We start from the raw sequence: 27897 nt of genomic DNA on the forward strand, positions 1-27897 counted from the left end.
TCTCATTATCCAGAGCCACAGTTCTATGAATTTTTTTTAATAATTTTTTTTTTAAATCTATGACATGCGCTTGGCGCATATTTGTAATTTTTTTCACTATTATATCTGCATGAGCAAGCATTATATTACTTTTAACGTTAGATGCTCTCAAAATACCATGAATAATGAAACTTTAGGAGGAATATAAAAGTAGTCGGAGTAGAATTGGAGTAGAATTGGCAACACTCTACCAGCATAGCAGAATGATTAACCAAGACCTGGCTGTCAGACTCTGTGAAGTAAATTGAGTGTTGCATGAAGAGATTCATAACTATTAAGGGACTTTTCTTTTTCAGAATGATGTTTAAGATTGGTGACATGCAAGATGTGATATGCTATTGATGATTGCTTGCATTTATAATCTTTGTTTTTTGGATTTATTTTTTTTTTTTTTAGCCAAATGATTTTTAATTCAGTTATGGACTAGAGCAATTCACTGATGTTCATGATGTACAACCCATGGGTTTTTTTCATCTTTTTTTAAGGATTTCTACCTGTGTGCAGTCTGGGCCCGTCTCAAGTGGGAAGAATGAATTTTGGAAAAGATGTCAGCACCCTAAAATATTTCACTATATGTGGCTTACAGGAAGGGTATGAACCCTTTGCTGTTAATACAAACAGAGACATCACCATTTGGCTGAGTAAAAGGCTCCCTCAGTTTCTACCAGTGCCCACAAATCATGAACATATTGAGGTTTGTGATCCTATTAAAATGTTTCTAGGCACTTGAATATGTTTGATTTATGTTTCTACTTTTACACTTCTAGACAAGATTTTGAATGTGATATGTTGTCCCAATTATGACTGAACCTTACACCTGTTAAAGTTTTTTACCTTCAGTAGAGTTGCAAAGAATATAATTATTTGGTTGATAGTATTTGTTATCAATGAAATCTGTCATGTGTGTAAACATGAGATTCTCAGAGACAAATTCTACAAGATGTCCTCGTTAAGAGCTCATTTTGCAGTGACAGCTATGTTTGTAAACAACTTCCAGAAGTTGGGCATTTTTACATAACAGATACCATGTGTTCTAGTGCACACACTTTGTGATTTTTCCATAGCTAACTGGTTTTTATTTTAATAAATATTTAGTAATCAATTGTGTCAAAACCTGTGTCTCAGTTAGTTGTGCATCTTGATAGAACTGAATTCATGCCTTTTAAGTTTTCCATGAAATCCTTCTGAAATTGATGAAATAAGAGTTCTTTTTCAGCTGTTGTGTATCACACTGTAGTATTTAAAAAACAATTTATGTTTTTGCTTATGTACATGAATGATTTATATTTGTTGGTCTGTGTTGTTCTGGGCAGGGCTGGAATTATGTTGCAAAAAGTTATGAGAAAGGTGATTTCTTTGAGTCTTTTTTTTTTTATTTTTAATTTAACAATGGAACCACAAAAACATCATAGTTATTTATTTCCCTTCAAAATGGCAGCACGTGATTGCAATACATTTGACTGTTAACAGGATACTGTTGCAAAGTTTGCAAGGCATGGATGTGTATTCTGGAAATAGAAGTGGAATAGTTACAAGGCAGAAAAAGCATTAGCTTCAACACAACTACAACTTTATGTCTCATAGGTGATGAGAATTGATGGCACCATAGACAGCTGCCCCTGTCTGAAAGTCACGCAGAAGTCCTTTGGCTCACAGAACAGTAAAACAGAGGTCATGTTTTTTCGATTAAGCATGCCCATTGAATGTGCTGAAGTGTTCTCCAGATCAGCTGCAGGAGGGTTACCAGGCTCTGGTCTTTTTGGCCCAAAGAATGACTTGGAGGATTATGATGCTGATTCTGATTTTGAGGTTCTAATGAAAACTGCGCATGGTCATCTAGTTCCTGATCGGACAGAAAGAGAAAAAGATACCACAAAACCAGAGTTAAACAACCATAAAGATTATGTCCAAGAAAAGCCTTCACGTCTTAAACAAAGGTTAGTAGCATATTTGGTGTGCTACTTTTTTTTTCCCCCTTCTGCTTCTCAAAGTAGAAGAAAATGCCAGTCATGTATGGCAGACCAGTGAAATACCTTTTGAATATGTAGTTTAAGGTCAGAGTTAATTTGTGTCCTTTTCTCTGAATAATTTGACTTTGTGATAAGACTTTAATAGATTTTGATTTTACTTATTTCATTACAGATTTATGCTCAGGAGGACGAAGCCAGATTATAGCACGAGTCACTCTGCACGGCTTACTGAGGATGTGCTAGCAGATGATAGGGATGACTATGATTATTTGATGCAAACTTCTACGGTATCGTAACATAGGATCAGTGTTTTAGCTGTTTGGTTTTTGTTTGGTGTTTTTTTTTTGTTTGTTTGTATTTTTGGGGAGGGTGGTTTTGGTTTGTTTTGTTATTTTTTTTGTTGCTGGAGTTTTTTTATTTATAGATACAGGTTTTTTGCTTGTAAGAGTTTCAGAAACAGTCTAATTTTCAAGCAAAAATTTTAATTTAATTATCTGTGGTAGTTCTGTACTGCTACTGAAGTTAAGACTGGTTTGTTCCTTTTGTTTTGAATTGATTGTCAGTTTAAAACAATTTCCATGTGAAAACCTATAAACTAGTTGAATCCATTTTTGAAATTAGTTTTAATAGCACCTAAAATAAAAGAGGATGAATAAATAGTTCTAGAATAAGGAATAAATAGGAAAAAGTACATTAAACCAGTAGGTCATTGTTCAGGACCATTTGAAAACATCTGCACTAATTTTACAGAGCATTTATTTAATGTAACTCCTGGTAAAGGTTTGTGCAGGGTTTGTACATATTTCTATGACAAGATCAGCTCTATAAGCACTCACTCTTCAATTTTCAAATGGAAAAAATACTCCTCTTCCAGATATATTCTTCTATTTCTGAAAGATATTACATACTGGAAACTGAGTCACCTGCAGTATAAAAATTGTAGCTGCCCTAAAAAAATTAGCTTACAGTGCTATGATACAGAAGCCTTCAATATAGTTCCTTTCCATTTTTTTCTTTTAGCATACATATTTTGTTGACTGTATTTTATTTGTATTTATATTCTTTTGTTGCTTTGCTTACAAATTGCACTTGAACAAGCCTATGCTACTTTTGAAGAGATGACATGTTTCCAGATATTAGAGCAACAAGTTCTGAGTCAAACTGATGCACTGGAAAGCAAATACTAATATTTGATAACATTTGATTTTCGTTAACAGTACTATTATTCAGTGAGAATATTTCCTGGTCAAGAACCTGCTAACGTCTGGGTGGGCTGGATTACATCAGACTTTCACCAGTATGACACAAGCTTTGACTTGGACAGAGTGCGTACTGTCACAGTTACACTGGGAGATGAAAAAGGGAAGGTTCATGAGAGGTTGGTAATAATTTTCTTAAAATGATCTTTATTTTATACCCATAAAAGTAACTAGTTATGTATAAAGTGTAAACGCAAAGTGTGACTTGTGAACTTGCTTGTGAAGAAAGTGGATTAATGATCTAGTCAAATCAATAGGCACTGAAAAGTAAAATGGTGCAGCTTTTCTATATAGTTGAAGACTATGATCCTATAAATGTTGATTTCTGAGGCCAAAATTAGCAAACAGCTCTTCTCAGCACTTCAGTTTATTATCCATGCCAGAAACCTTCTGTTATGCTCAACATTAAATGATTTAAAACCTTAACTTCCAAAGTCAGTTTTGTCTTTGGAATTTTACAAAACATTTGAACTTGTTCATACTAGGTCATCTTCAGTTTTTATTTTTTCAGTTTTCATTGAGTTTTGGCAGTGGTTCTGGTGTGATCCACTGTTTTCAGCCACAGGGCCCTGGTTGCAGCCATGGAAAGTTGTTCTTAATTCATTACATAAAGTTTACACACCATCCATAAATAAATTTGTCTTTTGACATTCAGTATAAAACGCAGCAACTGCTATATGGTGTGCGCAGGAGAGAGCATGAGCCCGGGACAAGGACGTAATAATAATGGTCTGGAGATTGGTTGCTTGGTCGATGCTGCCAGTGGCCTCCTGACCTTCACAGCTAATGGCAAAGAACTAGGCACGTACTATCAGGTGAGTGTTTTTTGGTGATGTCTACCAGTGGGAAGGGGGAAAACAAAGTCGCCAGACTGCGTGTTATTAGAGGTTTTTTACAAGATGATTGTAAGAAAAAATAATCGCCACTGTTATGGCTCTAATTTTTCCCTCCTATTTGAATGTTATGGGATTTTATTCAAAGGCCTGCACTTGCTGACTTCCTTTTCTTTTAATTTGCAATACTGTTTTTTCTGTCTTCTGTGGTTATGTATTTGTCTATCTTTGATTTAGGTTGAACCAAGTACAAAGTTATTTCCTGCTGTATTTGCTCAAGCTACAAGCCCCAATGTTTTCCAGTTTGAATTGGGAAGAATAAAGGTAAACAATACTTGGTTTTCTGCAGGTTTAGGAGTATTAAATCATATAAAATAATTTTATTTTATTTTTTACCATTTGTTGCCTGCAATGTCTGCCTGGTATTGGGCACATTTTTATGATTCCAAGTGTTTGCACTGTTGCTTTTTTTATTCTTAACTCAGTTATAAATACTTCATGAATTTAGAATACAGTACATTGAATAAGAAGGGTTGAAACTGATTAGAATTGGCAGAGAATATTGCAAAAGTCCTGTTGAATTTTCTGAATCTCATCCTTCGTGATGAAAGAAAATCAGTGGGGTCACTAAGGCAAATCTCTTATTCTACAAACAGAGCATGGAAGACTGGTGTATCTGCAGATTCGGTTAGGGTTTTAAAATAATTTTAAAGTATATGCAAACAGAATACTCAAGGAAACTGAGCTAAACGTTGCTTCCTTGCCTTGGATAATTGGATGTTGAAAAAGTCAGAAGAGGGAAAGTCGGATCTCTGGTACAAGGAAGTAACCACACATTCCAGTCAAATTTCTATTTCAAATTTAGCTATTTTGAAAAAAAAAAAAAAAAAAAGGGAAAATGCTGTCTTGCTGCTAATCTTTCAACAGTTCCCAACTGGTTTTAAAAAGTACTGAAAATGTTAATTTCATGTTGCACTGTAGTTTTCTGCATGTTGAATGTATTTTTTGAGATATAACAAATACACTGTTTGATAAAGATGATGAAACAGATTGTCTCTTCTGTTGGAATTTTACAGAATGTAATGCCATTATCTGCTGGCTTATTCAAAAGTGAACACAAAAACCCAGTCTCTCAATGTCCTCCACGTCTCCATGTCCAGTTTCTGACTCATGTGCTTTGGAGCAGAGTGCCAAACCACTTCTTGAAGATTGATGTGTCTCGGATCAGTGAACGTCAAGGCTGGATGATACAGTGCCTGAATCCTTTGCAGTTCATGGCCCTTCATATACCTGAAGAAAACAGGTTGATGCTTATGTTTTGTACTGTATCAGGGTTAGGTTGCTATTATGAAGCTAGTCATGTAATACCATTTCTATAAGAAGGTCCACGGTCTTCTCTGTATTTATAACACAGGTAAAATACAGGGAGTGTATTTTGATTTAACTAATATTGGAAATTATCTTAATTTTTATTAAAATTTGCTTTCTTTTGTCCTATTTTCAACCTCTCCTAGTTTCTCTCCAAACATTTTAATAATATATGCAGGATTTGAATGGAAATGAAAGTAACTCTGTTTATAAATTATAAAAGATAATCTGTAAAATAAGCAAAGGTGTTTTTGTAGAGATTTTTAAAGATTTTTGACCCATTTAATTCTTCCGTTACTTTGTTTTCCTAAATTTAATTTAAACAGTTGAAGTGATTTCCTTGTTACGCAAATGTCAGAGCATTTTGTCAGTGCCAAAACTGAAAAACAAGTCACTGTAAAGGTGACTTGTTTAGGTAAGAATTCTAAACAAAGAACGCCAACCTTGAACCCTCTTCAGAAGAATTGGTTAGTCTGTTGCCATTTTGCAACTGACTAAAACCAGTAAATGATATAAATATCTCAATTTGTACTGATTTTAAAACCTTAATTTTCAGTTATGCGAATTCTTGTTTGTAGTATGAGGAAATATTCTGTGTTAAATAAATAATTTGGAAATCATTTTTCACATGAAAGATGAAACGTGGAAGAAGTCCACCCCTAGAATCAATGAGAATCCCTCATTGATATTGGGCCAATGTTATCCTTAGGGAAAATTTTTAATCCCTTCAAAAGAAGTTTTTGCACTTCTATGGAATTTACTCTATTGTTTTCTGTTTGTTTGTTTTTTCTTTTTTTCCCTGCAGAACAATTGATATTTTAGAGCTGACAGAACAAGAAGAATTGCTGAAATTTCACTACCATACCCTCCGATTATATTCAGCTGTTTGTGCATTAGGCAACAACCGAGTGGCCCATGCTCTGTGTAGCCATGTGGATGAATCTCAGCTCCTCTATGCTATTGAAAATAAATACATGCCAGGTTTATTACGTGCAGGATATTATGATTTACTCATTGACATCCATCTCAATACCTATGCAACTGCCAGGTTAATGATGAATAATGAATTTATAGTTCCAATGACAGATGAGACCAAGAGTATCACTTTGTTTCCTGATGAAAACAAAAAGCACGGCCTCCCTGGTATAGGACTTAGCACTTCATTAAGGCCAAGAATGCAGTTCTCCTCTCCGAGTTTTGTAAGCATTAGCAGTGAATGCTTTCAGTTCAGTCCTGAATTCCCTTTAGAAATTTTGAAGGCCAAAACCATAGAGATGCTGACAGAAGCTGTTCAGGAGGGAAGCCTCCATGTCAGAGATCCAGTTGGAGGTTCTACAGAATTTCTGTTTGTCCCTCTCATCAAGCTCTTTTATACCCTCCTAATTATGGGAATCTTCCACAATGAGGATCTGAAACACATCTTGCAGTTGATTGAGCCCCGGGTTTTTAAAGAAGCAATGAGTCAGGAGGATGAAATTTTCTCAGAGAAGGAATTGGGTTCAGATGAGTTCAAGTCAGAAGAAGGAGAGGAAGAAACCAGAGGGGATCAAATGCCAAAGGAAGGACTTCTTCAAATGAAACTTCCAGAACCAGTTAAATTACAGGTAACCATACTATTGTGGTAGTGGTTGTTCCCCTTTATAGATCCTGTTCTCTTTACTTGGTAATCTGTCTTTAAAGGAATAAAATATTTTTATGTTAGTTAAATAAAGAGGTAATTTCTTTACAGGAAACAAGAAGATTTAGTATCTTTCTGATGATATAAACTTGTTCACTATAGATCAAGCAACTGTTGTTTCATTAAAAATAATTACTTTGTGAGTGCCATTAACAGGGAATTCTTCATTTTTATGGATCCAAACAGAAAAGAAATTCCCTAGAAGAAAGGGGCAAATCCATTCTCTTGTAACTTTTATTATGTCTGGGGGACATTAATCTCTTGCAGATGCCAGATATTCCTGGTATGAGATTACTTTACATATAGTAAATGACAGCATTAAATATTTCAGACACTTTACTTGATAGTAGCTGCTGCTGTAAGAAATTCATCCTTACTTGCATAATAAGCAAGAGATATTTCTTAGCTTGCCAACTCATCTCTCAATACTGTTTTGTCAGATGTGTCATCTACTCCAGTACCTGTGTGACTGCCAAGTACGACACCGAATAGAAGCCATTGTAGCATTTTCAGATGATTTTGTGGCCAAGCTTCAAGAGAATCAGCGATTCCGGTACAATGAGGTGATGCAGGCCTTGAACATGTCTGCTGCCCTGACAGCTAGGAAAACAAAAGAATTTCGGTCCCCACCTCAGGAGCAGGTACAGCTCACAATGGACAATTTATTTTTTGTTGTGCTCTATGTGGGGCAGGATTCTGTTTGATCTGATAGCGTAATCTGTCTTTCTTTTGTGTTCTTTAAGATTAATATGCTGCTGAACTTTAAAGATGATAAAAATGATTGTCCTTGCCCTGAAGAAATCCGCGATCAACTCTTGGATTTCCATGAAGACCTAATGACACACTGTGGTAAACCTTACTTTTATTTTTTAAATTATATTAGCTTTAGAAGCAATTTCTATAAATAATTTTACATAACCAACACCATCTTAATAGTCTATAGATTAGACTGTATCAATTATAAATGCTATCAAATAAAGAAAATTAGCTTATAGTCAAAACGAAGGAAGTGTTCTTATTCTCATATCTGGTCAAACTAAAAGGGAATGCCATATATCTTGCAGGTTCTGTTCTGCAAGTTGACAAACCCAGTTTCTTCACCCTTTCCTTACAGGGCAAGTAGACAGGGTGCCAATCATCTTGATGGGTCATGGTTGGATGCTTTCCAGCTTTTCCATGTTTTTCTTGTATTTAGTAACCCCAAACTGGATTTAGTGTTCCAGATGCCATTCCATGAGTGTCAGGTACTGGGGAATAATCAATTTTGAGTATCCTGACAGTAGTATTATTTGTACCATGCTGTGTCAGTAGGGATTATATCCACATTTCTGAGCTACATATTTCCAAAACACAGGCATCAGTGTTAGCATAGAAAAATGCATACTGTGGGAAATATGTTTATTGTCTGTCTTGTGTATAATATACAATTTATACAGTAAATTACTAAGATTACATGATCTTTACCTGCACTTTCCTGCCTTTACATATGCCTGTTCTATACTTGTTCCAAAGACCTGGTTAAGCAAATCCCGTAAAAAACTCTTTTAGAGCTCTAACAGAGCAGAACAACACAGTTCAGTTTCATTATATTTTTACATGCAACATACAAAAAATGTCTGTAACTTGCTTAATTTTATTCTTTTACAATTTAGTGTTTATTTTTTATTTCAGGAATTGAACTAGATGAAGATGGAACCTTGGATGGCAACAATGATTTAACCATTAGAGGTCGCCTCCTATACCTCATGGAAAAAGTTACATATCTGAAGAAAAAGCAAGCTGAGAAGCCAGTTGATGATGATGCTAAGACATCCTGTAAGCAAAATTAAATCAGTTTATTGTATCTTAATTCCAAAAGGAAAAGGAAACAGAACAGAAAATTCATCATATATTTTCAGCCAAAACAAGGTGGATTTTTATTGAAACATCTGTGCACCTTAAAATATGTAGCTCTGACTCGAAACAAGGTCAGATGGAGTTCTTATGATAGGCAGGTTTGTGGATATAGCTGAAAATTTCTTCTGTTGGCATTTTTGCCCTTTACCTTTGTCAAGTCATAAATTTTTCAGAATGTATCTTATCTTGCTTTTTGGAAGGTTAGTGCAGACCTAATAATTATAGCAAGGTCCTCATTTATTAGAACTTCCTCATAAAATGAGTTGCAGCAGCTTCAAATCAGTATTTGCATGAAGATTACCATATGAAAGAAAAGTGTGCAATTAGACTGTAATTAGCAGAAGCATCTTCACCCAACCTAAAATTCAAGATTTGCTGACTGTCACTGCTGTTCTGTCATTTTTTTGGGTACTTTCGACCATTCCCTCTTGATAAGAGGCACTGGCAGTGACATCCTAGTTTTGCTCTTGGTGCCAACTGAGTATTTAATTATTTCTTTTTTTTTTTTAAATGTTACTTCCCCCCCTCTCCCCCCTTCCCCCGTAAATTATGGCAGGTAACACTTTCTAATGTCCTAAATTTTTATGTTGCTACCCTACTAGCAGAAATGAATTTTTGGACACACAGTTTAGGTGTTCAGACTTTCATAAAAAAATTTGATTTCCATCACTGACTACACAGAATTCCTAGGGAGATTGGCCTTTTACCCTGGTTGCTTAATTTAAGTTCCTAAAGTTACTGGATGGGAAGGTTTACCCTGGATACTTTAATTAGGTGACTTCTTAGCTGCCAGTTATTAGTGTTAGCTTAATGTTCTTTAAGTAGAAATTTTGCCTTCTAGCTTTGCAGTTTATAGCTGTTATTTCAGCTATGAGGCAGTGATAATTAGAGGCTAGGTCTGTGCAGAATGTGGTGATCAATCTTTTTTTTCTTTGTAGTAAGCTTAAAGCTCCAAAAAATCTGATTCTCTCTCTCCTGTTAGTAGAAAGACAGTACTATATTAAACAAATAGACCCACGGGTAGGTGAAATACAGCATTGTAGTTAGCAAAATAGGAACCAACCTGTTCCTGGGATTCTTCACCCAAAAAACCCCCAAAAAACCAAACCAAACAAACTCCCTCAATACCAACCCCCTGCAAAACTTACCATTATGTCCATTTGTATTCATAATTATTTCAGTCCTTCTGAAATATCAGCCCAGATACATTTAATTGTTTTCCTTATTATAAAGATTTTTTTTTTATTACTTTTGAAATTGCTAAGCTCAGTTTCAATAGAAACACCTATAGTACAGTGCTTGGATATTAACAGTGAAATACATTACTACTATTCTTTTTTCCCCTTTCCCTTGTATTAGCACATCTTAGCTAACAAATTCTCTTTTTAGACATTCTCTTTTCTGTAAACTTCAATTCCTTCAGTATCTTTCAGTAAGCACTTTTGCTTTTTTGTTTGTTTGAATTAATCTGAAATTGCAGGTTTGGTTTACTCCAAAATCATATTACTATCTTAGACTGTGAATTTGAAAATATTTTTGGATGTTTGGTCTGCATCACACACGTTCTTTTTAAAATCTTTCTTGTAAACTTTTGCTGTTATCTACTTGACATATATTGATTAGTTAGGTAAGTATTGAAGGTGGAATAGCTCTAGAGAATTCTCAGCTGACCTTACACAATCTTGCAAACCTGAATGGAAGCTCCCTGAGCTGGGGAAAAGAACATTATTCAGTTGTCTTTATCAAACACTTTGTCTAGACTCTGTTCATTAGTAATTTTTCTAAACAGCAGTCTCAGATCTTAACTGAGATTATATAGCTTGTCTATTTTAACATATGACTTTTCCAAATATATATATATCTTTCAACTAATAAAGATTATCAGTGACACTACCAGATATAGGTTTCTTGTTTCATTAGAGACTAAATTTGAAATATGCATATGATGATTTGCCATTTATTTGATTGCAGTCCCTTCGTGTTTATTTCTTTTGAAGGGCCTTTGGTTTTGGCAAAGGAATAAGTTAGATTATGTACATTATGAAATTTTGAGTGTATACAGAGCTTAGACATGTAAATAAAAAGTACAGCATTTACATATGCTACCAGTATAATTTTTCAACCTTACTTCAATAATATGTTAACAAAGTCCTCAAACCCAAATTCATGGAAAAATATTGAAAGCAATATGTAGAAATAAATCTGGTGATTTTGTGAGCATCTTGTATGTCTTCATAATCTCTTTTGTTAGCAGATTTGTTTTCTGAATTTTAATTTTAAGTATAGACTTCTGGTTTTGAGATATTTCTACTTGTGCGATTTTTGTTTTCTTTTGTTAGTCTGCTAAAGAAGTACCAAGAAAAAGGTGCTTCTTAGGAATTTAATTCATTCCAATTCATGTTGTTCAGGGGTTCTGAGGGACTAGCAGTTGAGAGATGAGCAATTAATGATAATTTTATTATTTATTTCCTTCACAGCTACTCTCCAGCAATTGATTTCAGACACAATGGTGCGCTGGGCCCAGGAATCAGTGATAGAAGACCCGGAGTTAGTGAGGGCCATGTTTGTATTGCTGCATCGCCAGTATGATGGTATTGGTGGCCTAGTTCGAGCCTTACCAAAGACCTACACCATAAATAGTGTGTCTGTGGAAGATACAATCAATCTTCTGGCATCCCTTGGCCAAATCCGTTCCTTGCTTAGTGTCAGAATGGGGAAGGAGGAGGAGAAACTTATGATTCGTGGATTGGGGTAAGTAACTGGAGCGTACCGTCTTTTTATTTCCAGATTTTTGTTGTTATTTGCTGTATGGTTATGGCCAAAGTTACACATGAATTTTGAATCCGAATATGGGTGTAAATGCAGACACTGCTATCATTATATTCTATCTTCAGCTGTAAGATAAAGCCTTTGCAGCATTATATGTATCGTTTTTGAAGAGAAGCAATTGACATGTCTAAGACTTCTGACAAAGGTTGAAAACATGTATATAATATTTTTTGATATTACAAAATCTATCTTTTTACTATATTTTCAAAACTATGGCTATGAAAAATCCTGTCAAGAATACCATCCATTTTTTGTGAATGCACTGACTATTGTCTCTTGACACATACCATTAGCAACAGTCAGCTAATGGAGTTCTATCTACCCATGTCTGATATGTCATCTTCTTTTTTGCACTAAAATTAGATGGTATGTTTGAACTGTGAAGCAGTTCACTTGGTCTTATTTTTCCTAATTATATGATTAATAATAGTGATGTATAGGCTAATACAGAGTACAATTGGAGAAACAGTAAAATAAATATGATACTCTCTAGTAGGAAAGAGATTGGGTTTTTTCTTTTCTCTCACAGTCAAAGAGATGTATGTTGACATTAAACATCAGCTGTGATCTATCAGAAATGCCCATCGGCAAGAGCAATGAGAACCAAAGATATCATTATATAAAGAATGCCATGAATGCAAGGAGAAGAGAAGCTTTTGTTGTGTAAAATACTTTTTTTTTTTTTGAGCTTACTGAAACTTCATATATCCAAATAATTTCTATGCATAATTTTGTCTTTTCATTATGAACAGTGCCTACTTCTTAGCTTGCCAGCAGGTCCCAGCAATGTTCCATGCTTGTTTCAGGGCACAGTGTAGTCGTGCTAAGGCTTTGGCAAAAGGAAAGGTCTGGCATCTGTCAAGAGTCATAAAGTACTGGTATTTCTAAATCTACCTTTTTACTACAAATGGAAGTTGTTTCATTTCACTTCAGTTTATGAAGTGTAAAATGAGTGAGTGATTCCTAGATTTTGGCATTGTTGTGCCTGGGGAAAAGAAAACAAAGAATCTCAGAAGGGTTTTCATTTCATGTTCTGCATTCTTTTGTTTCTTTTACCTTTTTTTCCTCAACTTTTTCTACTGTGAATTAAAAAAATAAGATTTTTTGAGTCTGATTTAATAATAATGATGTTTTTGCTGATATGTAAAAGTCTCATGTAAAGAAGAAAGAGTACTTTCTGTTAAGCTAGTCTCACTGCCTCTTCCTATTACCTTTCTCGGTAGTCTCTACCATGGTTTTGTTTAGGTTTTATGTTACCCAGCTGCGCTATTTGCAACTTTAATTGGCTAACTTGGGCTCCAGCACCTATTTAGAAATGCCAGGTTTTTTTGCTGTAAATGGCATGCCTTTCTTGCAACTGAGAAATGGAAGTGTTACTCATTCCTGTGTAAAAACTCAGTTTCCTCAGAAATGCTGTTACAATTTTTTTTCTTAAGTGAGACATTTGATAATGCAGTCCACATTTAAACAGAACACTAAAAGTGGATGTACTTGCCAAAGTAGTGCAATGTTGCTGACCAGCCCGAAGGTGACATTTTGACTCTCAAAAACTCTGATGATGTCATCTACATAGACATACTACATGCATTCTGTTGCATGACTAATAGTTGTGAATGTATAGCTTTTATAGTAATGGAATAGTTCTCTTCACATCTTGTCTTTAAAAGGCTGAAATTTTCCTTACCTGAGTGCAGGAGTTTTAGGTCAGAAAAAAAAAATAAGAAAAGGACTGTTATAAAACATACAATAATTTGAGCAGTTGCAAACAGTATTTTCCTAGTGACCTGCTAGTCCTTTTCTTCCATGATCTAACTGCTTTCACAGTTTTTTACGAATTGTGTGTGATTTCAAGACTAATTATAGTCTTCAGAAATTTAATTACTTTTTAAACCAGACATTTTTATTGAACATAAAATGTCCAATAAAATATTGACATTTCAATCTTCAAGACTCATTTTAAGTATATGCAAATTTATTCTACCAAAATATGTAGGAGAGAAGAGTTCTTTTGAGCAGTAACTCATGAATTAAGGTTAATATTTATGCAGCTGCTGTCTTTGACACTTAGAGGATAGCTGGGTATACATTCTCTTCCCTCTACCACTTTTTATTTTGTTGTTTTGATGGCAAGTAGAAAATGTCTCAATGCTGAAATAATATGAAAAGAATATTATGTCAAATACATTGAATAATTGAATTTAAAATTTAAGCTAATATAACAGTTTTGATGATGTTCTTGTCAGAAAATAGTTTTAGATCTGAATGGACTATCTAATGAAAATAGAACATCCTACTCTACCGTAATCAAGGGGAAACTGGTGCAATAACTATCATATAGGAAATAAAGGTCAGGTTCTTCCACAATGTGCATAGAAAAATAGACAAGAGAGATTGAAATGCAACGTGAAAAAGTCCCTGGGATAATTTTTCACCTCATGTGGTGGTGAAGAATTGCACAGTAAATTAGCTTTGCTAATAACATAATAGGTAAACTATTGGTCCATAACATTTTTTTTATTTTGTTTTCCTGTAGAGACATCATGAATAATAAAGTATTTTACCAGCATCCAAATCTCATGAGAGCTTTAGGCATGCATGAAACTGTGATGGAAGTGATGGTAAATGTACTTGGTGGAGGAGAATCCAAGGTAAAGCAATTCACTGTTAAAACCAGAGAGTACAGAATATAGCTGTTCAAAGCTTTATCCCGTAAGGTGCTGAGCTATTACCAGAGGTAGTGGGACCACAACCTCTAGCTAATTCCATTAGCATATTAGTTGACTAAGTTTTTAGAAGAATCAGTCCCTCCATTCCAGAGGAAGATATAATTAGCATTGTAATTTCAGGTACTTTAAAGAAAAAAAAAAGTGCAAATAGCACTTTATATGCTTATTGTGTTTTGAAGAGGTGATCTTTTTAGTAACTAATTAAAAATCAGTTAAGTATTACTCTATGGAACTGAGCATTCACCTTCTTTCATATTGGAATTTAGAATTTAGGGGTGACCCCAGCTTTTGTTTTTCAAGCTTATACTTTGATCTTTGAAGCTTAAGGTGTTACTAACTTGCTGAGAAAGTCCTGTTGATTTCAGTGCAAAACCTAAACAGGTAATTTCACTGAGGTGCAGCAAATACAATGCCAACATATGAGTAGATTAAAAGGCTTTTGCATAAATGACCTTTTGCAAGTTTTATGCCAGCCTTAGAGTTTGAGCTTCATTCTGTTTTTATTTGCTTCTTAGGAAATCACTTTCCCAAAGATGGTGGCGAACTGCTGTCGTTTTCTATGTTATTTTTGCCGCATCAGCAGGCAGAATCAAAAAGCTATGTTTGATCATCTTAGCTATTTGTTGGAAAACAGCAGTGTTGGCCTTGGTAAGTATTAATTGTGGGGCTTTTGAGATTCTATACCAAAAATATAATTTAAAACTTTCAGCTAATTTATGTATAAAACCACCTTTTTTTTTTTTTTTTTTTTTTTTTTTTTTTTTTTTTTTTTTTTTTTTTTTTTTTTTTTTTTTTACATGCCTCTGTTTACACTCTGTATGGAAGTTTGTCCTTTTCCCAGTGCAAAAATATCTTCATTAAATGTATTGCTAACTCCAAACGGCCTCCCTGACAGTCGGGGAGACATTAAGTTGAGCTAATTTAGTATACACTTTTTTGTATGTGCCTGAACATTCAGAGAGAGTGATTGTACATTTTGAGGAACAGAATATAATCTTCTTTTGAGAAAGAGAATAATAAATAATTATTTGCAGGATTTCATTAGAATTACCTCTCACTGCTCAAGCTTGCACCCTTGCACTTTCTTTCTGTAGGGTGGTCACTGTAGATCTACGGCAGTGGGAAAAATACAGAACTCATTTGCTTGGGTATGCATGTATAGTACCCAGAAATGAACCTTGAAATTGTCTTCACATGTTTGCCTTTCTTTTCTAGGCTGAAGTGTTGTAGAGGAGATACATTTATCCTTATTTAATTTAGTACTTGTAATTGAGAATATATAATTATTTAGGAGTCATCACAGTAATTTTCTTTAAATGAGCACAAATGTCTTAAAGATATAGGACAGAAGCATAAACTAAAAATCTCTTTGTAGTGTCCAAACTGAATGAATTTGGAATGTCAATATGAAAACTTCAGATTTTTCTAACACTCTAGTTACTGCCATATTTTTTTAAAGAAATAGATAACTTACAATCTTGTATTTTAAAGTGTAAACGTATTTTCTATTTTCATGGACTTGATAACATGTCAGTGTATTAGATATAAAATCATTACTATATTTTCCTCAAAACAAAGTTGTGCTAGTCAGGAAAATTAGAAAGAATGAGATCTTAAAATAAAGTATCTGATGAGAACAGGAATGTGTAAGACAAGTTGTTTCTAGCTTGAAAGTCTGTATTGTATTTTTATTTCATAAAAATATCAGATTTCATGCAAGTGTGCGGCAATTTATTATTAATGCATTTCCTATGAACTTGTTGGTTTTATTAAATTTGTGTTGAAACTAAATGTTATTTTAACAGCCTCTCCTTCTATGCGAGGATCAACTCCTTTAGATGTTGCAGCAGCGTCTGTGATGGATAACAATGAACTTGCTCTGGCATTAAGAGAGCCTGATCTGGAGAAGGTTGGTAGTGTCTTTATCAAGCATTTTTATCCCTGTAGAGAGGGTAAGATGCCTGTTTCTTAGAGTCATCAAAATCCAAGATTATATGGGAGTTTTTGGTACTTTTCTGGGGAAGATTATTGTGATCTGGTTGGTTATTCTTTCTGTTGGTGGTGTGAAAAGTTGGATTGAGTTTCTGGTTATTACACACACACAGTTGTAACCAAAAGAAATTGCCTCAAGATCAGCTCTTACTCTTGGAGTAGTAGAGTCCATGCCCAACAAAACTTCATTGCTAAAATCTTTCATTGTTGTTCTTTTGGATGGTGACATGGAGTGGTGACATAATACAGTAGGGATAACTAGAAGCTTTGTGTCAACTTGTTATAATATATGACAAATTTTCGTAGAGATGTCTGCCTATATCTATCTGTATTTTCCCCTATCATTTAAACCTGCTCCAGAAAAGTTTGAAGAAATTAGGATTAATTAAACTAAAGAGTAAAACACTCAAGAGACCCTTTACAATTCTGGAGTATATGTAAATTGATGCTGCAAGAAGGGTTAGAATAATAGTTACTATGTCAGTAGTGGATAAGAAAAGCAGGTTAAATGATAGAAAGACAGATTAAAGATAGACATGAAAAACACTTTCTAATGTAAAGTAAGACAGTGGAATTACAATATCCAGTTTTCTTTTGAAGACCTTGAATTCTAGAGATGATATAATATTCATAGGAAAATATCTGTCAGGAGTAATATAAGTGTAGATGTTCCTTTCTTAGGAAAGAACATGTGTGTTTAAAAGGACATTTTCAGACTTATCACTCTTGTAAATGATGAAGAAAAAGAAGCTGTCCAAACTGGCTAAAGGTTATGCTTATAATTCTTGCAGTTCAAAAAGGAAAGGGCCAACTGAAAACTACTACTGAGCCTATAGGCCTGAATTACAGGGAGTGTTAATGCTGTGTGTTTAACAAAAGAAAAGAATTAAAAAAGGCAAGTGAACATGAATGGTTAAAATGAAAGAGTATTACAGAATCACAGAATCAACTAGGTTGGAAAAGATCACTGAGATCATCGAGTCCAACATTTGACCAACACCACCTTGTCAACTAGACCATGGCAGTAAGTGCCACATCCAGTCTCTTCTTAAGTGTCTTTAGGGACCGTGACTGCCACCTCCCAGGGCTGCCCAGACCTTTTATTCATTATAAAGGAAAGGATGTTTCCTCAATTATGGATAGTGTGCACTTGGGGAATAGTGCAAAGTTGACTAGTTTGTATTGCTCAGAGTTGCAAGAGAAATAACAGATATCAAAACAGTAGTCTAGAGAGAGGAATGATGGAATTGAAATAAGTAATTATAGTAGGTCATAGCAGAAGTAGGAAAAGACTAGAGAAGTGAACTAATGAAGAGGGTGCTCTTCTGATTTGCCCACAGTATGATACGGTTTTGTCAGGGATAATAAAATGTGGACATCATATTCTGAGAGAGATTATGCTTCCCTTAGAAGTTGCACTTCCCTTCTTTTTCGCAATTAATATCTTTTTCACCATGCCTTGCTTTTAGGTAGTTCGCTACCTGGCTGGATGTGGATTGCAGAGTTGTCCTTTGTTAATTTGTAAAGGCTACCCCGACATCGGATGGAATCCAGTTGAAGGAGAACGTTATTTGGATTTTCTTCGTTTTGCTGTTTTTTGCAATGGTAAAATAGAAACTTATACATTTTAGAACGTCCTTTAACATTCAAAGAAGTTTGTAATTTTAAATAGTAATACAAACCAAATAGATAATTTACTGTAAACTTGAAGGACAATTGCAGAAAGACTGTAATTATTCAAGACATACATTATCTTAGATGCCCGTTTCACAAGTCACATAGGGTCTTGTGAGCCTATGCTCCATTTCTTAGATCCAGCTTTAATCTTTGAAATACCCACATCTCTTTTGAAAGTAGAGCAGAGAGTCGTAAATCTTTCTGTGATAAACTCATGCTAAGTTCAGAGACAAACCCTCATTTTCTGGTGAAGATTTAAATAGTCCAGTTTTAGTGTTCAGCAGTTGTATCAGTCCTCTCATTAACCCTTGCACTTGACTGTGACTCTTTACTGCAAATCAGTAGTTTCAGTGATGCTTTAAACATCCTTTTCTACATACTTAATTCTTTATCTCTATTTAATTTTGAATTAAAATACACATTTTATTTCATAGAGGAGTATGTGTGTTTATGTAACTTTGTTGTGATATTTAAACTATTTTGCAGTTAAAAGTATCTACTGATGCATGGACTCTGCACTTTTGTGTACCTTTTTTTCTGATTATATTTCAGAACTCCTTTTGATATGATCTTATATCTTGATATTTGTTCTGTGTGGTAGGAGAGAGTGTGGAGGAGAATGCTAATGTTGTAGTCAGACTGCTTATTCGTCGACCTGAATGTTTTGGACCAGCTCTAAGAGGAGAAGGAGGCAATGGGTTACTGGCTGCCATGGAGGAGGCAATAGAAATATCAGAAGATACAACAAGAGATGGACCTTCCCCAAGTAATGGATCTAGTAAAACCCTGTAGGTGCAGTAAAACCACTTACATTCCCATAATGTTTGACTATTTTTTGTATAATCTTAGGTGCGAAATGACTTGTTTGTTTTAACACCTGAATTATCAGCTGGATTCTCCATTGGATTCTGTGAAGAGTAGAAATTTATCTTCTGTTAAACTGTTCCTTCTTTGCACTGCTAATTTAAGTAACTCTAAATATTAAAACATCTTTGAAATTCTGTTTGTTCTTTGCCAGTCAGTTAAGAGTCTGATGCAAGTGATGTCTGATGCAAAATGAGGCAGATAAATGGTATCAATGGTTACAATTGTCCTAGTCTGCTGAGAGTCAGTTAATTAACAGAAGCCACTCTGTGTAAGCTGTTACACCTAGAGCAGATTTTCTTTATTTATTACTGTTGTAAAGTACTTCCTTGTATTTTTTCATCCTTTAATTGTTGCAACATTTAACTAATTACAGAGAAATTGAAGAACAAGAAGATGACACTATTCACATGGGAAATGCAATCATGACTTTTTATGCTGCTTTGATTGATCTCTTAGGACGTTGTGCCCCCGAAATGCATGTAAGTTTTATTCTTCACACATTGAAAAGTAAAGGCATAGTTGTTTGACTGATCTGTGGTTTGCTATTAGTTTTTTTCACAGTAACACATTATCAGGTATTAAAGAAGTGGTATGGCTACATAATTTCTTAGTGTGTATAACGTGGTGTTCTGATAATTTGCAAGGAATAAATTCTATTCATAAACTCTTCTTCTAAAAATAATAATTATTTTTTTTTTTTTTGGAGGGGGGTGTTTGTTCTTTTTTGTTTGTTTGTTTCTCTGGTTTTTGTTTGATTGTCCAGTGTGTGACAGTCAAATTCCTCAGATTTCCCTATTTGTTGTGATAGGGTAGAGCGATTTATTATTTGTAAACCATGGATTTACTCTTCATATACTTATTTAAATAGACTCTTTAAATTGCATATAGAAGTTTAAATGTTACGAAAGTGTAAATGTTATAGGATATTCTTTTACAATGTAGGGATAACATTATCCTTGAATGTACACATCGATATCTCATAATCTTTATTCACACTGACAAACCTTCTCAAAGGTAAGATGTCACTGTTTCAGGCATTAGATATGAAAAATTAGACACCAAACCCAAACCCTTTCCACTTATTTTGTAAGAGCTTGAAACTATTTGAAAATATTTGTTGTTTATGATTCACTATACATTTCTATTGTTCAGAAATTTAATTATAGTTAGTTTTGAATTTCACCCTGAAATGTTCCTTAATTATATGGATTAGTCTAGATCAGTATCAGATCATTGAAGAGATTGGTAACTTGAGAAAAGAGAGATATATCCATTTAACAATGTCAGTGTATGAATATCTCTTTTGTTCGAATAAAAGAATTGTCTTATTTTCTACCTGTCTTGCGACCTTTTTTAAAAACAAAACTGAAACAACTGGGATACCTGAAAGTGTTCTTCTTTGACCAGGAGAGAAAAAGTGTCTTTTTTAATCTGAAAATCTGCTTCTGCTTCTCTCCACCCCTCTGACCAAATGCTACATTTAAGTGCTTTGTCTCTCTCTTTTACCCAATATTCCATTCTGAAAATTGATTTAGTCTTATTTAAAAATCAAACAACTAGATTTTTAGACTTTGTATATTTGCATCCAAAATATAGCATATAGATGCATATTGCATGACATTTACGTTGTTAATTACAGCGCGATTTTGGGAAAAGTAATTTTTGTTTATCTATGGTTCAGGAAGTTTCCAGACCATGAATACATACTGAAGATAAAAAGAAGACATTGTTAATTTTTTGTTTGTCTTTTCCTAAGCTAATACATGCTGGTAAAGGGGAAGCCATTAGAATCAGATCAATTCTACGGTCTTTGATTCCACTGGAAGATTTGGTGGGAGTAATTAGTATTGCTTTCCACATGCCAACCATTGCTAAAGGTAAGTTGGTTGTTCAGCATTTTTTTTATCCCATCCTGTTGTGTTTTGTAATTTATTGATGTATGATACTCTTCTCAGCATTTAAAAATACTATAGAATTTGAACTATTTATTATGTGAATTAGAGGAGAAATCATGTGTATCTCAAACACGTTTCAAAAATCTTTCTGCATGCTGTAGTCCATAATTCTATGTACTCTTAAATCACTGATGTAAATCCCATCAAATTGAGTTATGCAAATCTGTTACCACTTTAAAAAGAAATTTAAGAATGCATGCTTTTGGGTTTTTTAAACAATTAAAAAAGATATATTTTCTCAAAAGTATAATTGTTAGCTTTTGTTGTCCTAACCCTATTAATTGTTTCTAGCAGATCTTACTAAGACACCAGAGTTGTTCTTCAGCAACTGTGGTGAAGTTATAGGTGTGACATACATAGGCAAATGCATTGCTTTGTGTTTTCTGCTTATATAGAAGTGGTTGCAATTGTAGGAGCTATGAGAGTATCTATATAAAGGGGAAAGGAATTACCTCTGCTTTTTAAGGTGTCTAGATAGAGAGTATTATAATTGCAACTTGTATTGTCTAAGAACCCACAGCACAAGATTATCCAATAGGTTACTGTAGAAGAGATATAAATAGATTAATCATTCTATTACACCATTATTTTTTTATGTTCCAAATAGTTATGGGTCAGTAGGTGATATCTCTGTAGCATGGTACAGCTCACAGATCCAGAATTGCTTATTGCTTTTCAAAATGAAAGTATCAACATTTTAAAATATTTCAATGAATTCTTTTCAGGTATTTGAAAAGTTTTCAGAGACAGAGAACTTTATAGTACATTCTTAATTCTTTGTCATACGTTACAGATATGGTCACCAATGCTGCGTTTCCAGGATATTTGATGTAGAATTGTTGTAATTTTTACTTTCTGTCTGCTTCTTCTAAAATCTAGGTAGTTCTATAGATTAATTATTATGTTTTGAGTACGTAACATATCAGAATATCACCTGGTAAGAATCCCTTGATACACAAAGCAGAATCAGAAAAACATGTATGGACTTTGAGGTCTCTCTGAATAGAATTTGTCTTACACATTCTTTTTCATTTAACTTCAAATATATTGCCTTTTTATAACAAAACCATGGGGAAGATGCTTAGACTGCCTGGTCTGCTGATGAAGGATGATCCTTGTCATTGAAGTCTTGTTTCTTCCTTTTAGATGGTACTGTGGTGGAACCTGACATGTCTGCGGGGTTTTGCCCAGATCACAAGGCAGCCATGGTTTTGTTCCTTGACAGGGTCTATGGAATTGAGGACCAGGATTTTCTTCTACATCTTCTTGAAGTTGGCTTTCTGCCAGATCTTCGTGCTGCTGCTTCTTTAGATACAGTAAGGGGTTAAGTCTGTTTTTATTTTGGTTTTTACTGAACACTAAAGCGTTTTTCATCTCACAAAAAAATTTCTTATGTCTTCATATCTTCTGCATTTCTCAAATACTGGATGTGTTGTGTGTTGCTGCTGAGATTTGATATTTCTTGAAGATGAATTGTCCAGAACAGTGCTCAATTTATAAGAGCACCTATTGTTACCCATACAATAAAAGATGCAATGCCTTTCCCCACGAGACTTTCTGAGCTTGTGCTATGGAATAAAAATCAGATGAGCTACCAATGAGAGCCTCTTTCCAAAGATACACAGAAAGTGCTATTCTCTGTGCATTTGTTAGAGACACCTACATTGTTATTTAGAAAATTACAGATTTTTGGGTTGATTCCTCCTCAGTATTGCTGCCCTTTTTTTTTTTTTTTTGATGAGGCTTATTTCAATCTATTGTTTCTTAAATGTCTTGGTCCAGAAAAATTAGCTATTATGAGGGCTAAGACATTGACTTTGGTTTTCCTGTCTGACCTCTTATGTCAATTCTGAAAATAATTATGTTGTTATTTCGAATCATAGATTTGTTAAGGTTGGAAAAGACCTCTAAGATTGTCAAGTCCATCTGTCTAGCACCACCATGGGTCACCATTAAACCACGTCCTCGAGTGTCATTTTTGCTTTTTTGAGCATATTTATGTTTTTTGAACACTTCCAGGGATTGTGATTCCACTACTTCCCTGGGCGTCCTGTTCCAATGCTTGACAACCCTTTCCATGAAGAAATTTTTCCTGATATCCAACCGAAACCTCCCCTGATGCAACTTGAGGCCATTTTTTCCTATCCTATCTCTTGTTACTTGTGAGAAGAGACTGGCCCCCACCTCACTATAACCTCCTTTCAGGTAGTTGAAGAGACTGATAAGGTCTCTCTTGAGCCTTTTTTTCTCCACTAGGCTAAACAGCCTCAGGTCCCTTGGCCACTCCTCATAAGGTTTGTGCTCCAAACCCTTTACCAGCTCTTTTGCCTTTCTCTGTACTCTCTCCAACACCTCAATGTCTGTCTTGTAGTGAGGGGCCTAAAACTGGAGCATTCTCACCAGTGCCAAGTACAGGGGAACGATCACTGCCCTGGTCCTGCTGGCCCCACTATTGCTGATACAGGCCAGGATGTCATTGGCCTTCTTGACCAGCTGGACACACACTGGCTCATGAAAATCCAGATGTCTAAGAAGGAACAGGGGAGGATTTGTTCCTCCCATGAAACTTGGCCTTGATCATAACAATAAAAACATACTGACTGGTAATACCTGATTTTGGAGTCTTCTGTTAAGCAACTATGACATTATTCAATATAGTCTTGAAAATTGTTTTGTTTTTGAATGGCCACCTTTAGTGGTTTTGTTTTCATTCACCGAAAAGAAAACAAAAGCCATCTATGAGACTTCAGAAGCAGAAGGAGGAGCTAGGCATTTAGCTTTCAGTAGGCATCAAATCCTCATTTGTATTTTGGAAATTTCCCTCTTTGTAACTATTATGAAAGAAAAACAAACAACATTGATGAGACAAGTCTAATTTCTGTCCCATTTAATTCATAGGCTGCTTTAAGTGCTACGGATATGGCTTTGGCTCTGAATCGATACCTTTGCACAGCAGTCTTGCCTCTCTTGACCAGATGTGCTCCTCTTTTTGCTGGCACAGAGCACCACGCTTCCCTCATTGATTCCTTATTACATACTGTGTACAGACTCTCAAAGGGATGCTCACTTACCAAAGCTCAGCGAGATTCTATTGAAGAGTGTTTGCTGTCAATCTGTGGGTAAGAAAATACTCCTGGCTGTGCAGGAATGCTAAGTGATAAAGTAACTGTGATATTGATAATAGAGGAATTCAGAACTATGCCACCAGTAACATAATTGAGACTTTTTTTCCTGGCAAATGATCGTATAGTTTCAAATATACTGTACTCAGTTTGCAGCTTTATTAATTACCTATATCAGTCCTCAGTTATTTTGTTATTACCAAATCTTTTAAATTACATCCTTGGTGATTAACTAAGAGAATGTACTGCAAAAAGACAAAGTTCTGGAATTGTGGAATTATACATACACTGAATTTCAATTTAAATACTTGTAGCTGTACAGATTGGTAGTGTATTGATCTACATAGACCTTACACAGTTCTTTGTAGATTTTTATTTACAGTGCTTTTCATTTTAAATCCTAATCAATTACTAGTATTGTTATACCGGATTATTGACACCTATGGGACAAATTTTGTCTGGGTGTCTGCAGACTCAAAACCAGTTAATTAATATCCAAGGTTTAAAAAAGCCTACAGACTTAATTATCAGAAGTTGAGTAGGCACTTATGAATTCAGTTTCTAGTTAAAGTTAACGTATAGGCTTTCAGTTCAACAGAGGTGGGTTTTATTTTTTTTTTTTTTTTTTTTTTAAATATTTTTTTCATAGTGTAGAAATGTGTTCAGGAATAACAGACATTTATATTATAATACTATAAAAAAGTACTAGATAGCTTTTCTTTAATAAATATCACATTGACAATTTTATATATATATATATTATCATAATAGGAACTAATAAAATGGAGCAGAGCTTGTTATTTATCTGGAAAGCTTTAATGTTCATTCCATTCTACCATACATATTATAACAATTTCTACTGTTTTCCCAGTTGTTCCACTACGGTGTGTCTTGTTTGGCACATCTAAAGAGATGATACTCTTATATCTTTATTAGTTTCTAGGATATTTTAAGAGCCACTGAGATATATTACAAGAAATTTACATTATATGCTTTTCTCATGTGCATGGTGATCCTAATACACACTATCAAAATTGAGTATTGTTTTCCTGCTTTTCTCTGTCTATTGATAAGGTATTTTCTCAGCTTCTTTGAAGCACTTGATTTTCAGCTTGTTCAGAATATTTTATTTGATATGTGCTTGTTTGCTTTCCTCGGACACCTTATTTTAGTGCTGCAAGTAAAATCCTATTACTTTATGAATTTGAAAAATTGTAAGGGCATAGAAATCATATGTTGCTTTAATGTAATTATTAATTGTTTACATGAAACTGTGCTGGTATACCTCGTTGAAATGGTTTGTCTGCTCTTAGGCAGTTGCGGCCTTCCATGATGCAGCATTTGCTGAGAAGATTAGTATTTGATGTTCCTCTATTAAATGAACATGCAAAGATGCCTCTCAAGGTAAAAGTATATATTAGTATTCAACAGAAAATGCTTGCATGGAGAAGATTCTCTATAATCTTTGCTACATTATCTCCACTCTGCATTAATCTAAGGCCATGGTTTTTAAAGATAAATTGTTACTTTGGGAGAAATTCAGTCTAATTTACATCAATCCATATAGAATTATGAAGTCCAAGTCTAGTATTTGCTTCTCCTTTATCTCTAGTTTCTTTTAGCCCATGTGGAAAAGAATATAGATGTGAAGAGAACCGTGGTGTTAGCATGGGCAAATTATTTTGTCCATTGACCCTAAACAAGTAATAGGAGTTTCTGAGGAAAGTGAAATCTTTATCTGATGATAGACCTATAACTTTTAAGAGGTTTCACTGATAATAAACTGATTTTCAGTGATTTAACAAGGGACTCCTACCCATATCTATTAATGGTTTCTGATTTGGAAGTACTCTGTGTATTCCTTATGGGCTTGTACTGGCAAACAGTTATAGTAATCTAAAAAGGCAGCTATAAGTTAATCAGGCATCTGAAAATGTAATTTTGAATGAGAAAAGAGGACAAAATAATGAAGGCTAATCAGAATACAGTGCTACCTACTGTGAATACATTTGCTAGTTTCTACAGTTAAAAATTGCTTCAGTTCAAGCAGCAAGAGAATTTAAATCTGTGGTGTTTTTTCTGTCTAATATAGTGCAAACTTTATGGAATAGAGCTGCCTTTTTATTTTCTCTTAATTCATATTCAGTGCTTCCTCAGTACTTCTCTGAGACCAAGACCTACCTTTACTCTATTGACTAGGTCTAAAAACATAGTCATAAAAACATATTAGTATGCTCATGCAGTCCAAAAGCAAACTTGTCTGGCCATTGTGTAATATAATATACTTTGACAAAATATTTTCAGGTACATATTTGACTCTTGGAGTCTGTTTTTCTGAGACTCCTGTGGTTCTACATAAATGATAAAACTTTTGTCTTTTTACATGCTATATGCATCTAAGTTCTTTTCTCTCTTTTTTCTTTAATCATCCAATCAATTTAAATAGTAAACAGATATGAATAGATTATTTAAATATGAAGGTATAAATATATATTACATGTATTGTTGGTTTTCCCCCCCGATCCATTAAAAGTATAACAGAACTGTGCAGTATCAATATTATATTTTTCGTTATCAAAATCTCACTTCTGCACATTAAGATTTCCTTTTTTTTTTTTTTTTAATCCTGTCTTTATTTATGCACATTTGCAGATTTTTGTGATGAATGTTTGCATTTTTCCACCTTGACATTTGTTCTGACTGGAAAAAAGGAATTCTGTCAGATCTTTACTGACTGTGACTTGCAAGATTTTTTTTCCAACAAGCTTTGCAAAATGGTATTGAAACAAAGATGAAAAAACTTCTAATTATGTGTGCATACGCACCAGTGATTTAAAAAAAATGATACACAACATGGATTATTGAGAAAAATGTGGGAGGAACAAAGACGAATGTGTGAGCAATTTCTATTGTGTGCTGTAGTTTTATAAACTTTTATAAGCTTTTATATAGTTTTATAAGTACTATAAGTTATAAGTGCCAAGATGGCTGCGAGTCTCTTTGCTAGAACAAAAGGAAATCAGTGCCAAGAAGAAGGTAGAGTTTGATGGGGTAAATAATTGCCTTGTTACCTGTTAATAGCCAATTATAGGTGTGTTTGTGGTGCGTGTTTGCATCTGGACAGTGACTTGTGACCAATTATGTGCTTCTTGTCACGAGACCTTGTTTACAGATACTATAAAAAACTCTGAGCTATCCTAATAAATTGGACATATTGAAGATCTCATAGGTCGTATTCTTATGTCTTGGAACCTCTCCGCCAACAGAAAAATATAGAAATTTTTCTGGTAATGTCTGTGATGGTCAAGAATGGAAGGACCTCAACAAATAATTGTATTTTCTTTTAAAATATGTTTTATTTTAGCTGCTGACAAATCATTATGAAAGATGCTGGAAGTATTATTGTTTGCCAAGTGGATGGGGTAACTTTGGTGCTGCCTCAGAAGAAGAACTTCATTTATCCAGAAAGTTGTTCTGGGGTATTTTTGATGCTTTATCTCAAAAGGTGAGTAATTTTATTATCCACCTATTACTGTAAAATCCTTACTCTGTCATCTTTTTTTCTATAATCTGTGAATTTTTACCCAGCTTTTGTCAGTACTGTATTATGCACTTTGAAGGAAAAGATACAGGGTTTAGTAAATTTAAATCTCTCTCCTACAACATCTACTTTAATGTAGGTAAAC

General features: G+C 34.3%; 1 protein-coding gene across 1 annotated transcript in view; it reads left to right on the plus strand.

Annotated features, from left to right (window-relative positions):
* LOC114067667 (ryanodine receptor 2) overlaps positions 1 to 27897 on the plus strand; it is a 169835-nt gene that overhangs the window by 37423 nt on the left and 104515 nt on the right. Inside the window, exons 12-34 of the mRNA XM_027903257.1 lie at positions 525 to 733; positions 1624 to 1976; positions 2182 to 2296; positions 3227 to 3387; positions 3924 to 4083; positions 4339 to 4425; positions 5178 to 5404; positions 6275 to 7073; positions 7588 to 7788; positions 7891 to 7996; positions 8819 to 8962; positions 11521 to 11794; positions 14406 to 14520; positions 15114 to 15246; positions 16404 to 16507; positions 18060 to 18195; positions 18869 to 19055; positions 19508 to 19613; positions 20891 to 21011; positions 22236 to 22405; positions 23988 to 24208; positions 25525 to 25615; positions 27576 to 27716. Coding sequence (XP_027759058.1) covers positions 525 to 733; positions 1624 to 1976; positions 2182 to 2296; positions 3227 to 3387; positions 3924 to 4083; positions 4339 to 4425; positions 5178 to 5404; positions 6275 to 7073; positions 7588 to 7788; positions 7891 to 7996; positions 8819 to 8962; positions 11521 to 11794; positions 14406 to 14520; positions 15114 to 15246; positions 16404 to 16507; positions 18060 to 18195; positions 18869 to 19055; positions 19508 to 19613; positions 20891 to 21011; positions 22236 to 22405; positions 23988 to 24208; positions 25525 to 25615; positions 27576 to 27716 — 4361 coding nt within the window. The remainder of the gene's footprint in view (positions 1 to 524; positions 734 to 1623; positions 1977 to 2181; positions 2297 to 3226; positions 3388 to 3923; positions 4084 to 4338; positions 4426 to 5177; positions 5405 to 6274; positions 7074 to 7587; positions 7789 to 7890; positions 7997 to 8818; positions 8963 to 11520; positions 11795 to 14405; positions 14521 to 15113; positions 15247 to 16403; positions 16508 to 18059; positions 18196 to 18868; positions 19056 to 19507; positions 19614 to 20890; positions 21012 to 22235; positions 22406 to 23987; positions 24209 to 25524; positions 25616 to 27575; positions 27717 to 27897) is intronic.

This window comes from Empidonax traillii, unplaced genomic scaffold (assembly GCF_003031625.1).
Source record: "Empidonax traillii isolate 1590-97213 ecotype Southwest subspecies unplaced genomic scaffold, ASM303162v1 scaffold952:size333442, whole genome shotgun sequence".
Taxonomy (NCBI): domain Eukaryota; kingdom Metazoa; phylum Chordata; class Aves; order Passeriformes; family Tyrannidae; genus Empidonax; species Empidonax traillii.